The sequence below is a fragment of the Taeniopygia guttata genome, chromosome 14 (assembly GCF_048771995.1).
Source record: "Taeniopygia guttata chromosome 14, bTaeGut7.mat, whole genome shotgun sequence".
Taxonomy (NCBI): Eukaryota; Metazoa; Chordata; class Aves; order Passeriformes; family Estrildidae; genus Taeniopygia; species Taeniopygia guttata.
In genome coordinates this window covers 16,316,828-16,330,814 of record NC_133039.1, presented here as the reverse complement: position 1 = coordinate 16,330,814, position 13,987 = coordinate 16,316,828, and the positions used below count along the sequence as shown (strand labels likewise).

General features: G+C 46.1%; 1 protein-coding gene across 4 annotated transcripts; it reads right to left on the bottom strand.

The window, feature by feature from the left end:
- Positions 1–253: 253 nt before the first annotated feature.
- ROGDI (rogdi atypical leucine zipper) lies at positions 254–13,359 on the bottom strand. Of its 4 annotated transcripts, none has more exons than XM_002190186.6 (11): positions 13,205–13,358; positions 10,731–10,802; positions 9,380–9,462; positions 8,037–8,091; positions 7,435–7,515; positions 5,020–5,115; positions 3,688–3,786; positions 3,093–3,206; positions 2,313–2,362; positions 1,667–1,793; positions 254–1,176 (listed from the first exon to the last, which is right to left on the bottom strand). In XM_002190186.6, the coding sequence occupies exons 1-11, from the start codon at positions 13,244–13,246 to the stop codon at positions 1,135–1,137; spliced, it is 861 nt and encodes a 286-aa protein (XP_002190222.1). In that variant the 5' UTR covers positions 13,247–13,358; the 3' UTR covers positions 254–1,134. The 4 variants fall into 4 exon arrangements, with proteins under 4 accessions (XP_002190222.1, XP_030140741.1, XP_030140742.1 ...); XM_030284881.4 differs by having other exon boundaries at positions 3,688–3,762; XM_030284882.4 differs by lacking the exon at positions 3,093–3,206 and having other exon boundaries at positions 13,205–13,359.
- Positions 13,360–13,987: the final 628 nt, after the last annotated feature.

The following is a 13,987-nucleotide window of genomic DNA, read 5'->3' as shown; positions in this document are numbered from 1 at the left end:
TGAATAATTCTATGAGCCAACTCACCCCAGTCTGAGCACCTACAGCCTCTTCCAAACATAACTGTCAGGGCATGTTTGGAAAACTACTTCAGGTACTTCAAGTATCAGACAGCACTGGGCCGAGGGTATGCAAACAGGCTCAGCCTTTGAAGAGCTGCCCAGCTAGTAGTGCCTCCCCTACTGTCCTCCCCAGTACAACAAAAGACAACCCAGCATGCATAACCAAGAACAGTCAGTCACTTGTGAGAGAGCATAGAATCTCAAGATACTCATTCCTCCACAGTACACATGAGCACTGCAGGTATGAGGGTCTTTATTTCAGAGTTAGCAGTGGCTAAAGGTATGAGTTACACATTGTAGCACCCACAGGCAGCAAATCATAGTAGCAACATGGTACTCACTTTGTGTTTAATGACAAGATGAAAGACTGCACAAGGTACACCAGGGCAACTTCAAAGGCTGGCAGTGAAAACAAGATACTAAACCTGGAAAAGACCAATTGGCCCAACTAGGTCTTAGAAAAAAATACTTATCACATTGATGCTGGATGAGGAGGGAAAAGAATTCAAACAGCAGCAAGTAAGAGCATCCCCAATGGGGAATCAGTAACATGGGGATGGGCAGAACAGGCAGGGGAGGGAGTCACTCAGGGTTAGTTATAAGGACAGCTGGACCAGATAAGAGAAACATATTTCACTACAGGGAGCAACATACCCCACCTTTTAAGAGGTGTGTTACGTTAGTCTGTTTTCCCCCCTTCCCAACCACTTCACAGTCAAGGAGTTAGTTACAGCACAATACACAGTTCTAGTTAGTGAGGGTGGTCCTGAGCACCTATCCCTTTTAACAGACCTGTGTAACTCATCAGGGGCTTGGGAAGTGTCAGCCACACAATGCACAAGAGGGACCAATGGAAGCTCCTGCCAACCACACAGCACTACTTGGTGCCCTGCATATGCAGCAGTCCCAGACAAGGCTACAAAAGCTGTGTCTCTGGGTACACTAACCCTGCCCTGTGCAGGGCATCTGGCAGTGAACCACAGCACTCCTCAGGGTGACCTGGACTCAGCTGGCATGAGAGAACAGACAGAGACACTCGAAGTACTGTAAAGGCATAGAACGTTCCACAGAGAATTAATATGGCTTGTAGTTCCAGTAACTGGAGAAAACGGAGATCTGGAAAGCAAGAACAAAAGCAGGTAAGTTCCTATACCCCTTGGACCACAAAAAAAGAAGCACAAAATGTGTGAGGGAAGACTTAGCTTCACAGCATTACACACTTCAGCACCACACTACTGAAGGGCAGGTTTGCTGCTGCTGTCACTCAAGGAGCATGAAGTTACTTGCTCAAGGTAACTTGCAGAGCTAGAACTGAGCATTGATCTACTAGAATCTAGGTTGCTTGTTTTGTCTCATCCACCTCATGATTGAGAACACAAAAGTGTCTGCTTGCTCCTTTCCATCTAGTCACCAGCTCAGCACACATCCGCCATACCACTATACTTATCCTATGGCTGTTTGCTAGGCAGTGCCAGCCAGATCCCTGGCTCCAGAACACTGACTCATGCCTTATATTCGGCAAGCTGAACAGAATAACATCACATCAGATCTGAGGTCCTCTCAAAATCCAGAGTTAAAAACAAAACCGCTTTTTCAAGGCCATTACCTTGTCCTTCAGTTGCTGGCAAAGCTGCAGTGAAACTGTGAAGAAGACAAGGGCATCATTTAACCACGGGACAACACATTCCACTTTATGGACATGGCTGACTTCATAGCGCTGGCTGCCAAACTCACTGGAGGGGGGGGAAAGAGCACAGCTTCACACACAACAGCATAAAACTCAACTGTCTTACATTCCCATCAGAGAGATTATGATGATTTCTATCACAATTAAATCAGCACCTGGCAAAGTTGTAGAATGCAAACACTCAAGTCCACCTCTGACCACATTTATAGTAAAGCTGAAGGGTGAAGTTAGGAACTTCCCTTCATTCCAGACGGGCATAAGGCAGGGAATGCAGATGGCAATGCCAATAACCAAACACTCATTTTTGTTGCAAACTCTCATCTCTAGAGAGATGAGAGTACTGTCTGATGGGCTGAATCCTCAAAATTGACATATTTTGGCCTTTAGGACTAAGTCATTAAAGAGACACAACAGAGCATTCACAGGCACAGCAAGTGACTCAGTCCAGCTTCTCCTCTTCAGAGGTACTACAATGGAAATTGTATGCAGCTGTTTGTATTTCACCCTCAAGACATACCAGCACCTATTATCCAGGTACACTACCCTTTGTAATGACTGTACTTACAACATGGCCCCAGGGTTGTGCAAAACAGACCCTCCAGCAGGCTTGAAGTTCTAGAGAAGGAAAAGGTCATTAGGATTTTGATGTGGTAAACAAACCACTTAGAAGAAAGACATTTAAGGCTTACACTTTCAGTAGCCTGGCACCCATACTGTATTTGCTGGACACTCCATCAATATGGAATCCCTTTTGTTAGAACCCTTCCTGCTCCTTCATGAAAGGAGTTAGTTCCTCCATTGGCTGAGTTCAATGTAGCTACAAATTTTATCACTACAGAAATAAGATGAGAAGATCCAGTAGAAAACCAAAATACAGATTTTTAGGAAAATCTTCCTTATGGAAGGACTGCAATTCATAAAGCTTAAGAGTTTAATGCTGTTTTTACAGGACATGTTGACCCATGCGACAGGTGAAGCAGAAAAGTATCCATCAAAACTCCATGAGGAAACCCAAGATGCTACTCAGATGTAAACTGGATTAATATAACTATGCCCTTCCAAAATGACACAAAATTATCAAGCTGTATTTAAAGTATTTAGTAAAAAATGGCTTACTCCAGAGCACTGGTATGTTCTTCTGGGCTAAACAGCCATGCCCTAAACTAGATTTAGAGCCAGTGTTCTGTGTGCAGCAGACCTAAACACAGACACTTAGTACCAGCTGCACTTATTTCTGCATTATCTTATGAATATAACATTGCACCAGGTAGCAGTGTGATCTCCTCCTCACAGTGGGATGTAAGGAAAGGAAACTAAACAAGGCTCAGGAGATAGTGGGCATCACCTTGGTTGTGCTAGGCTGCATCACGTGGAGCTGGTAGACAGTGAGGCACAGCTTGTTCAGGTTAATATAGAAATTCACAAGGATGTCTGGAGGCAGCGCAGGGGTGAACATTTTCTAGCAAGAAAATTAGTTTCTTTGTCAGTAAAAAGATCCTGATTGTTAATGTCGGGAAATCATTCCCTTTTCCCAAGCCACACTACAGTTACCCCATGACAAAAGAAAAATATTAGGAGAGAAACAAAGACTGAGCAGCTGCAGGCAACAACTGCTCTTCTCATTGTCCTTAATCAAATTATATGTGCTTGAAAGTGACAAGAGAGGATGGAGCAGTGTTCACAAGGGCAAATCCTCCCTGGACAAAACTCTTGGGCAGAGAACAGAACTTACTCTCAAGGGAACCAGAGTCCTCATGCCCAAGTCATCTGCATTCCCACAGGAAGATACAGAGCAGCCAAAATCAATCAGGATTTGCACTTGCTTCAGTTCTGCCTCAGGAGACACTTCAGAAACCCACTTCCACCAGGATGCAGCACAGTATCCAAACTATTGCAATGCTGCCAGACCTGTATAGAGATCTAGACCACCACATACTTACTGTGAGACCACTGGAGGCAATTTCTGGTAGTGTCAGAGTGGCAGGAGTGGTCAGCCGATTTCGGGCTCTGGAGAGCTGCAACATCACAGCATCCATAAGCTACAAGGTAATGTACAGAACCACTGCTGAGTGTGATTCCTGGACGGCTCTGGACAGAGTGATGCAGAATCCTACTGCATCACTCTGTCCAGAGTGATTTTAACACTTGCAGAAGGCAAGTGTTAAAATAACAACTGCCACTAGCCCTCCTCTTTCCAGGAATTCAGAAACTTACTGGGAAGGGGTGGCTCCCACATAAATGCAGTTTAACTTTTACCACCATCAGAGACTTATGAGACAGGTCAGGAGTGTTCAATACCATTGACTAATGAGAGAACAGCTATTCATGACAAGAATACCAAGCCAACCAAAGATCAATTACTGACGCTAAAGAGGCACCAACAAACTCATCATCAGCTCTTCCAAAGAACAGGCATTAAGGAAAAAACAAGCTACATTCTTGGTCTCCCCACTCCCACATCACAAGTACAACTGCTGCTGCATGGGCTCCCCCTGTTCATAACCAGCTATGAGTGAGGCAGTAGATAAAAAGAACCAGCTCATTGTGAGGACAATCCTGCCAGAAACGACAGTTCAAAGGTCCTTCAGGCAGACTTCCTCTTCCAGAAAAAAATGGGGAAGCAACATGCCTGTTACAGAGCTCATGACTGCTAAGATGAATGCACTTTGTATAATGACTAATATCTCCCCTTACTTCCACTTGAATTTTCTCATATTTGATGTTGTGATGAATTCTAATGATCAAGCCAAAATTCTGTTGCCTTCAGAGAGCATTTTCAAGCAGAAGGCAGGGCTTCCCTGCCATGCAGCAGATGCTCTATATTAGACCCCAGAAAATACTACTGGCAAGAGAGAAGTCACTTTCAGATTTTCAGTAAATCATAAGTACTGTCATCTTCTTTTTACTGATGGCTGCCTCACTGCTGCTCTCGCTTGCAGCACTGATCAACAGAGAGTAACTTATGTAACATAATCCACAGAACATCAAGGAATATCCTCTCACATTGTCACTGATGTGTAATAGTGCACTGACTGCTCAGATTACTGTTCACCAGGATGTACAGCCCTGTTACTAATGCTAAACTAGTACAGATTCATATAAAATATGAGGTTTCATGGACATTTCTTGACATGGGTATGTATGGGTACAACTATTAAGTCTGTTTCCACTAAGAGACTCAGACAGTAATCTGCATTAACTGTGTTTAAAACAACAAATGGAGGAAAGAAAAATGCATGTCCCTACCCAAGCATCAGGAGCTTTCTCCTCACCTTGAGCACCTCCAAGCCTGTTTTGAATTGGTAGTTCACATCTCTGTTCATAAGCAGGTAAATGGCTTGGTTCACATGGTTTCTAGCATCCTGGATCTGCAAAGGTACAAATAGAGCCCTATGAAAGAAGCACTCAGTAATAACATGTACTCAGAAGTAAAGGTTTCCTCAGTTATCTCGCTTACCTTAAGAATGGTGTCTTCTCAAATTTAACGCCATGTCTAAACATTAGACACTCTCTAACACAAGCCTACCAATGCTGCCCAGAAGCATTTACTGGGTTCTCCACTCACGGACTGGAGATACAGAACAGTCTGACAGCTACAACCTGGACTGTCAGTACAGATATTGTTCCTGTCCTGAAGTGACATCAGGCACTCTCAACCCGCAAGTGCCCTGACCACAACCACTTGGTAGGAATTCTCACTGCTAATGGCATACAGCAGTCAGCTCTAGCACCATGAACAATGATTCATCCTATCAGAGCTCAAACAAATGACATCAATGAGCAGCAAGCACTGATTTCTAATACAGTGTCTCTGTCAGTATCCCAGAGTCCTTCTAAAGTGAAATTGTTGGGATTCAGAGTCATCTCCAGTGTCAAGAAGCTGTGCCATTGTGTGGGACCACACCAGACTCAGGATACAGATGGCTCGAGTTCCTCTCAAGCAAGAGGAACACAGTCATAAAAGCAAGGTTGATAGGGGCATCCTTGTTTTCATGGTAGCAAGGACAAACCAGAGGAAGACAATGGCCCTGGGAGAAGCTGACTTGCATTCAATTTCAGGCAGCAGCATGAAAATGGAAAAACAAACCCAAGGAGTAAATTAGAGAGTACAAGTGCAACAGCTAAGCAGAGAAGATTGTACAAGAAGTGTCTGCTGCGAGACAGGCTACACAGCTTGGCTTATTTGTAGTTTGATACAGTTACAATGCCCTCCAGCAGTCACAGCTCCCAGCTCTACATCCTTGTAGAAGCCTCCCTGGCATAGACCTGGCTCTGGTTCCTTCTAATGCAGAGTTCAGGGAACACAGAACAGCCCTGCTCTTAGAAAGCTCTTGCACTGGAGGCCACAGAGAAAAGAGTGAGAATGGTAAGTCCACTGTCAGACTGCAGAGAGACTGCAGGTACCTGGGCATCTCCAAATATCACCACCTCCAGCTTTTACATCTCCTAGAGGCTTCTGAACAAGCTAAACTGCTCCTAGCAGCACTACCCAACAAAGCAATGCCAACCCTGCTGTTATGATTTGCTCCATTCATATTTCCCCTTGACTTTGCTTTGTTTTCTAATCAACTCCTTCAAAATGTATGTGCCTGCACTTGTGTTCCTCAAAAACGCGCCTACACTACAACTTCTTACCCATGACTTCACTTTGTACAGAGAAACAAAACTCCAACCGTCATCACTCATTAAGGGAAGACACTCCTTTGAGATGCTAATTTTTATTTCAGACAAGCCAAAGATCACCACATAACCACTTTAAATGCTTTTGAACTCAGTCCTTTAGGCACTCACACTCCATATCTGAACAACATTACAACACAAAATGCAAGTAAATAAAGGAAGTTGTTTTCCATAAAAGCTGGTAGAAGCCTATCAACCAGCCAGCAGTACAAAACAGCCACAAAAGAAAAGGCACTGCTGAGTGTTGTCACAAAAACTTCCTTACTTTGTTCCAAGGCATGAAGAAACACAGTCAAGTTTGGTATTAACATCCCAAGTACACGCTTTTCTAGATTTCTACGAAGTTACTAGGTAGAGGTTTCACTGCTAAAGCAGATGCTGGGAACTGCACTCAATGCCTAATGTTCTCATCACCTAGAAAAACCTGAGCTATGGCACAAGGAAATACACTGAATCCATTTTCCTCCAACCTACTCAGCTATGACAAAGTAATTGAGGAAAACTATGTCTTCAGACACTAGGCCAGGTCCTGAAAATCAGGTATGTCACAGCAAAATGATGGGAAAGAGATTCTGGTTCTGGATAGCTGCATTCTTTTAACTCCTTACCTGAGGGAACTCACATATGCTACTGGAACACAATAATTTGTTCTCAGTGTAAACAAATGCATCTGTAAGAGAATGAGAACAAGCTGCTCAAAGCTCCTGAAGCTGCTCCTTGCCCTGCTAGCTTGTGGTGACATGGGACAGTCCCGCATAGGCACCTCAGGCACTCCTTTACAGGATCATGACTGCTACACAGCCTTCAGATCAACTGGTGTGTCTGGAATGAGCCCACCCAGGCACCCCAACTGAACTTAACTTATTTAATTGCACCTGTTTCCTCCCTTAGCTTTTACCACTGTAGCTCATGTGGAATGGACATAACAATCTGTCTCGAAATACTAAAGTTAGTGCTCAGAGAGCATTGAGCTTGTGGATGGGTGGGCATCTAGAGCCAACAGGTACCTGCTGCAATTTCCACTGTTTGTCTTCCCGGAATGCAAAATGCAGGAGCTGATTGTTTCTGGGCATTTTCAGAGTAACATCCTTGAAAAAGAAACAAACACATGAGAGGAAAAATTGCCTGTATGCAGAAGACAGGGGCAGGCAGTTGCATTCCCTTCTTCCAGACCATCCTAGCAAACTACCTTCTGCAGTCCTGGCACAGCCAGAACCTCAATGCTTCCACAGGATGGTATTAATAAAAAGAACAGGTTGAAATGCATTGAGTGAATCAGGATCCTGGCAGGACACACAACCTCAGCCCAGAAGGTCCCCAAGGCAATTTGTTATTACACAACAAAGGTGGTAAAGGCAAGGAAACCCCATGGAAGTTGACTACAGCACTCATCACCACATGGTGGTGGTAGAAGGGGATGTCTGATGCTGGATCTTGATATATTTCAATGGTTGCTGAAACATCTAGGCCAATTAGGGAGAACTAACAAAGAACACTGATCACTGGTAACACATAATGAGGGTGAGCTCCCTCCCTGAGGTGATCAAAGGGTGATAAGGGTGACACCCACCCCTTGTCATACAAACCAAGAAGTGTTGTAAGTACTCACAGCTTGACACAGTGCATCTCCCTGCAGCGTCATCACGCCTTTCACCTGGTCTGTGCTGGAATGAGAGGAAACATCTTGGCAACACATGTCACAAGAGGCACCTATCAACTGCCAGCCTACCACCTCACCTCCTCCATGGCTCCTCCTGCCCAGGGTCTGAACGCTACTCCTGCCCAGTAGGTGGACATCACACACACTTTCAAGTCCCCAGTTCTTGGCCTGCAGTAAACTCCAGTCATATTTTTTATGGGCCAACTCACCCAAACTGCTCTGCCTAAAACATTACCTTAATTTCTAATCCCATTCTTATTTCATGTATCATCTGTCAACAATTTGGCTGCTGTTAGAAAGAGCTCTAGCAGGCACAAGCACAAGACAATAAAATTAATTACTGACATTGAAGAGTTAGAGGATTCCTACAGGAGTTGAAAGCTACAACCCACACCCCATTCCAAGAAAAAAGACCCCAAATAAGTAAAACCCCACAACCTCAAAAAAGTAAAAATTCCACACCCCAAACCTTCTGAAAGGTCCTGCAAGATGACTCACATGTACAATGAACAGTATGAGGAGAAGACTGAAGCATCTGGTTGGGCCATACCTTACATTTTACTTTATTAGACTCTTTTGATCAACACTGCAAGATCTACCTTACAACAACAACAAATGAAAACTAAATTAAGTTTAACTAAGATCTGAAGAAGACAATGTTCAAATTTAGTACAGAATTACTGCATGATTCCTTGCAATGATGTGACATTCTAACGACTATGGTTAACTACTTTGTGACAAGCTTGTGAACTCTGCTAGTATTGAGACGAAGGGGTCACACTGAGTATCAAAAAATGGGTATCAATTTCAGAAGAACTGCACACCTATAGCACCTTCTGCACAAGCCTCAGTTTGCTTTGTGTGAAGGTGATTTACTATTGCTATTTTAGGGAGGTTAGGACAAAGGTTAAGATTTCTCCATAGTCAGGGTCAGAAACTGAGTCAAGAGCAGAATTCAGGTCTTGTAACTGCAACTGTCACAATCAGAAAAATGCCCTTTGGCAAACTGTCTGCAGCACTGAGGCAACACACAAGCATGTGGTCAAGAATCAGTGACTACATTATAGATGTCAGCATGAAATGGCACAAGGCTGGTTCAGGTAGCCCTGAAGCACAGCTACCAACTATTACTCTTACCTGCCATGAGAGCTAGTTTGTTTTCTTGAAGGCAAAATCTCTTATTGAAGAAAACCCATTACTCCAGGGCTTCTGCAAAGCCCTTCACCACAGATCCTCCAGGATCTGCACCCTTTGCTGCAGAGGGAAGTGACCCACTGACCACCACCACTTACCCTGATGTGCTTAGTACAAAATTCTCTTGCTTGACAGCTCCTCCTGAGCCACTGGTGGGCAAGGCAAAGCGGTGGGAGGCCTCCTGCCCAAGAGAGGACACAGTGAGTGCTGGAGCATCTGCCTAGGCCCAGCACACCATGAGACAGGAACAAAGATAATGTGGACACCATCAAGTGGCTGAATATGTAGCAGTCCCCTCTGCCAGCCTCTTGAAGTCTACCAAGCAGAGCACTTGGATTTCATCCTATTGCAGGACTGGCGAAGCCCACAAGGAAGCTCAGCGCATGCAATCCATAGCGAAAGGCATTTTCAAATCCCACATCCTGGAGCTGGGCAGTGCCAGCTCCCCAAGCCGCCTACAGAAAGAGCAGCACTCAACAGCTCAGCTCCGCATACTCTCAGGCACCCTGGTGCTGCCCCTTATCACAGCTGGTCTCTACACATGAAGGAAGTGTGGAGAGAACACCAGCCCTTTGCAGCCCTCCATCTGGTTATACTGGCTGGTGACTGTCCTTTACACACTTCACCCTCAAAACTTTAATAAATTCTTCAAAATGGGTGCAATATGTAAAGGTATTGCAGTCTGTTGTCATCTGCTATTGATTCCAGTTCTGAGGTTCTGAGTCAGCACTATGGCACTCACACCATCTCTGGCACTTGCCTCTCACCTCCACATTTTTAGCCCTGTTCTTCCATCACTCCATAACCTCCAAAAGCCAGAGAGTATTAAGGGGCTAGGCCTGTTGAACACTGATCCAGCAGACACACAGTGCATTCTCAGTGCATAGAAGTCCCTTTGGCCAGTTCCCCACTGGAAAGAGTCAGTCCTGCAGCGCATGCTCAGGCTGGAGAAAGGTGAGAAAAGTGCTGCCCATCTGCTTCAGCTGAACACATCAGGCCTGTGAAAGGGGCAGTAGAGTGGGCATGTTGAGGAAAGGATGATTTTGAACAAGGAGACCACATGCTAGTAACTACTACACAAGTAGCAGCTGTCACCTAAAGGCCATGTTGCTTGCTTCCATCAGCACACATCAGTTACAGGCAGATTCAGATTCTCTGTTCCAGAAAATATTCATATCTCGGGCAAATGCCTGGCAGATAGGTCTGGCTGGCTCCATGTGCCTTTTCAAAGCAGCTCTCAGCAGAAGGCAAAGAACAGAGCAATCTTGGGGAAATCAGCTTTACTGTGAGTCCTCAAGAGCAGAGGGCAAGCAAACACGAGGGACAGAACTGGACATGTATGGATGACCTTTCTGTGCAACCTCTACCAAAAATTTTTTCCTGCAGGGGAAACCTATCACCATTCTTTACACAGAAGGTCAAACAAAACTCAGACAAAATTAACCTCACCTTCAAAATATCCTGCAGCTGTCTCAAAACAGCATGGACCTCTTCTTGTAAAAGCCATTTAAATTCTTCTTCCTATGTCATGGAAAAATAGCAGTGGAATCATTATATATCAAACACTGGAAGCAAAACTCTCAGATACATGCCAAAATTATTTAAGTTCTAAGTGTACTGCTGTTTCTGTGCTGTTTAAATAAAGGAGAACAAAAGATTTCTCCCTGATTTGTTGAAATACTTCAGTCTCCACATCTCCACCCCAGTCCAATGAACTGATCTCATTCTTGCCCTGACTTTGTTTAAGAAAGCAATTTGGTACACAAATCTCTGTACCAAAAACCAAGAATTGAATGCAACTTTCAGAGCAAAGTAAAAATACTACTGCATCAAAAACTGGGGCATCTTTTATAAGCTGTTAAGATAGACTCACCTGGCTGTCAGACACATACCCGGCCTCCCTTCCTGCCCCTTCCTCAATGGGTCAGGGGAGGAAGTAAGATCATGGGCCAAGGTAAAGCTAGGGAGAGCCATTACCAACTCCTGGCACAGACAAAACTGAATCAATTTGCAGACAAATTTGTTGCTAATGAAGTGCTGAGAAACAAAGATAAGAACTAAAATGAGCATCTCCACCTCCATCCCCAGCATTTTGCCAAGCAATAGCAGTCTAAAACCAAAACAAATTAAACTGAAAAGTGGGTGGGGGGGTAGAGGGACACAAGCTGGCGCAATCACTGGGGCAAATTCAGTAATGAATGAGTTCAGTTCTGGTGACTCACTGCCTTGAGCCTCCATTGGCTGCTGCCATGGAGATGCCTCTATAAAGCAGAACCTCAAAGCACATCCAGTGTTCCTGTTAAACCATGAGTCCCCATGCAAGTCATCAAAGAAGGGGGGAACAGAAGCAAACATGGGACAAAGAAAAGATTGCCACTTGTCATCCTGTAAGAAAAGATAAATTTTCCATGGGGAGAGTTCTGAGCTGGTTGCCCACAGAAAAACAGGCAAGCTATGGTCAACTCAGAATTTGAAGTTTGGGGTTTCTCTGCTAGATGGTTCCTGTTCACCATGAGGAACACAACCCCCCACTGATGTGTCATCACCTTATGCAAGAGTTACCCCAACAACCAGTAGGACAAAGTCAGGTTTGTTGCAGTAAACATTTATCCAAGGCAGGCACACACAACAAAGCCAGGCAGGATTCCCTGTTATTCAAAGCAGTTTGGATGCAGGACCACTGACTTCAACCCTTTAATCCTCTTTTGGGTTTATGAGAATTATACTGATCATAGAATATTCTTAACTGGTAGAGACCCACATGGATCATGAAGTCCAAGTGTGGGCTCTACATAGGACAGCCCCAAGAATTCTACCATGCACCTGAGAGTGTTGTCAAAACCCTCCTTGAAATCTATCCAGCAGGGTGCTGTGACTTCTGCCCTGGGGAGAGTATTCTAGTGCCTGACCACCATCTGGATAAAGAAACTTTTCCAAATATCCAGCCTAAACCTCCCCTGACAGAGCTCCATGCTGTTCCCTCAGATCCTGTCACTGACACCAGAGAGAAGATGGATCTGCAACTCTTTAGCTCTGTAATATTTGCCCTCCTCCAGGTTCCCAAAGGAACAGTGATCCTGTGGGTGCAGCAGATACATTTAGTACCTCCAACATGCACCAGCATCATGTAGGTGTTTCTACTCAAAATGTCCATTGGTGTCTTTCTTCCCTTTAGTCAGAGCAAGAAATCTCCTTTCCCCTGCCCATTAATTTTGGATTAAGTCAAGTTTGTGCACATCTGTGCACTGCACAGCTGCGTTTTTGGGGAATGCTGGTCATACTCTCCTACACTATATGACTATATTAGAAAAAACCTGTTTTCCTATGTGCCTTTCCACCCAGACCGACAGATCTCTGAACTCCTTCTCAATACCGGAGATTTCATTCCTCCTCGGAGATCCTGTCCCAGGGAGGCCGCAGTGACGTCTGCTCTGAGCCATCCCCGCTGCTACTAGTTCACTAGAGCGGCTCGGGCACCCGCCATGTGCAGGGCGCTTCAGCGGGACATCAAGGTCAAAGGACATATTGACGGCGTGCCGAGAGCAGGGCGACCCGGCCCTGCCACCCCACCCAACCCGGCCCATCGGAGGAGCGGCGCCGGTGGCAGAGACCGGGTCGCCGCTGCTGGGCGAGGTGGGAGGAGACCGCGGCCTCCGAACCACTCGGCGACGGGGCTCGGGCACCGGCCCGAAAGCATGCCAGAACTTCGGCAGCGTCTGTAGTCAGGGCAGCTACTCTAGGGATGGGCCCGAGCAGCCTCAGCACAGCGCTCGGCCCGGACCCAGGCGCAGAGGCCTTGCCACCATCCCGCGGCTTCGAGCGCGAGCAGAGAGAACAAACCTGCGGGGCCCGGCAGTGTTGTCATGCGCAGGGAGAAGCCGCTGCCGCTCGCCCTGGCCCCGCCGAGCGCCCGCCCGACTCACCAGCACCGCCCGCTCCCCCTGGATCGCCATCGCCGCCGCCATCCCGGCACCGCCGGCCCCGCCCCCGGAACCTCACGCGCATGGCCCAGCAACGCTTGATTGGGCAGCGCCGCTCCCCTCAGCCGTCGCGGGGGCGGGGCCCCGCGCGCAGCGTCATGCAGGGCGGGACCATCGCCCGCACAACCCTCGAGCGTGTCCGGTTGCAAGATGGCTCGGAGCTGCCTGCCCGCAGCCGAGCGCACATCGGCGAGGATCAAAGCGAGCTGCGTGTAAGAATGCTCAAAAGAGCGAAGACGTGGAAGTTTCATCACTTCTTAAAATAAATACATTTTTGCTGGAAGTGAGGTATTTGTATAGAAGTCGGCGAGTTCCCTTTCACAACGGTTGTACTGCGAGCGAGACGAGAGGTGAGGGCATATACCTTCACCGCACCAGCCCCTGGGGGGATGGAAGATGGGAATGATCCTTCAGGGTAGGGAAAGCTTCCAACAGCCCCAGTTCCTGCTGCAAGCACAGCTCTCGACTTCCTATCTGTTGCTTTTAACGCCAGTGCTTCAGAAAGAGTGCTTCCTCGGCACCTATAACTCACTGCACCCGAAACCCACTATTATCTACATTTCATCCTCATGCCTCAGGGCAGGAACAGCTACTACTGTCCAACTGTCTGATTATCCACGAGCAGTATTCAGAGCTTGTAAACATTTCAGTTAAGGATCTTATCTTGGAATACCCAATTGACTGCTGAGTTAGTGTTCACAGAATCATGAGATGGGTGGGGTTGAG

Bases quoted from the DNA above. Each gene is read 5' to 3' on its own strand.
- ROGDI (XM_002190186.6), bottom strand. From the start codon at position 13,246: ATGGCGGCGGCGATGGCGATCCAGGGGGAGCGGGCGGTGCTG. The intron at 3,207-3,687 runs GTAAGTATGTGG...TTTTCTTGCTAG, and splicing joins TTGCCTCCAGTGGTCTCACA to AAAATGTTCACCCCTGCGCT. The intron at 1,794-2,312 runs GTAAGTACAGTC...CCCCCCCTCCAG, and splicing joins CACAACCCTGGGGCCATGTT to TGAGTTTGGCAGCCAGCGCT.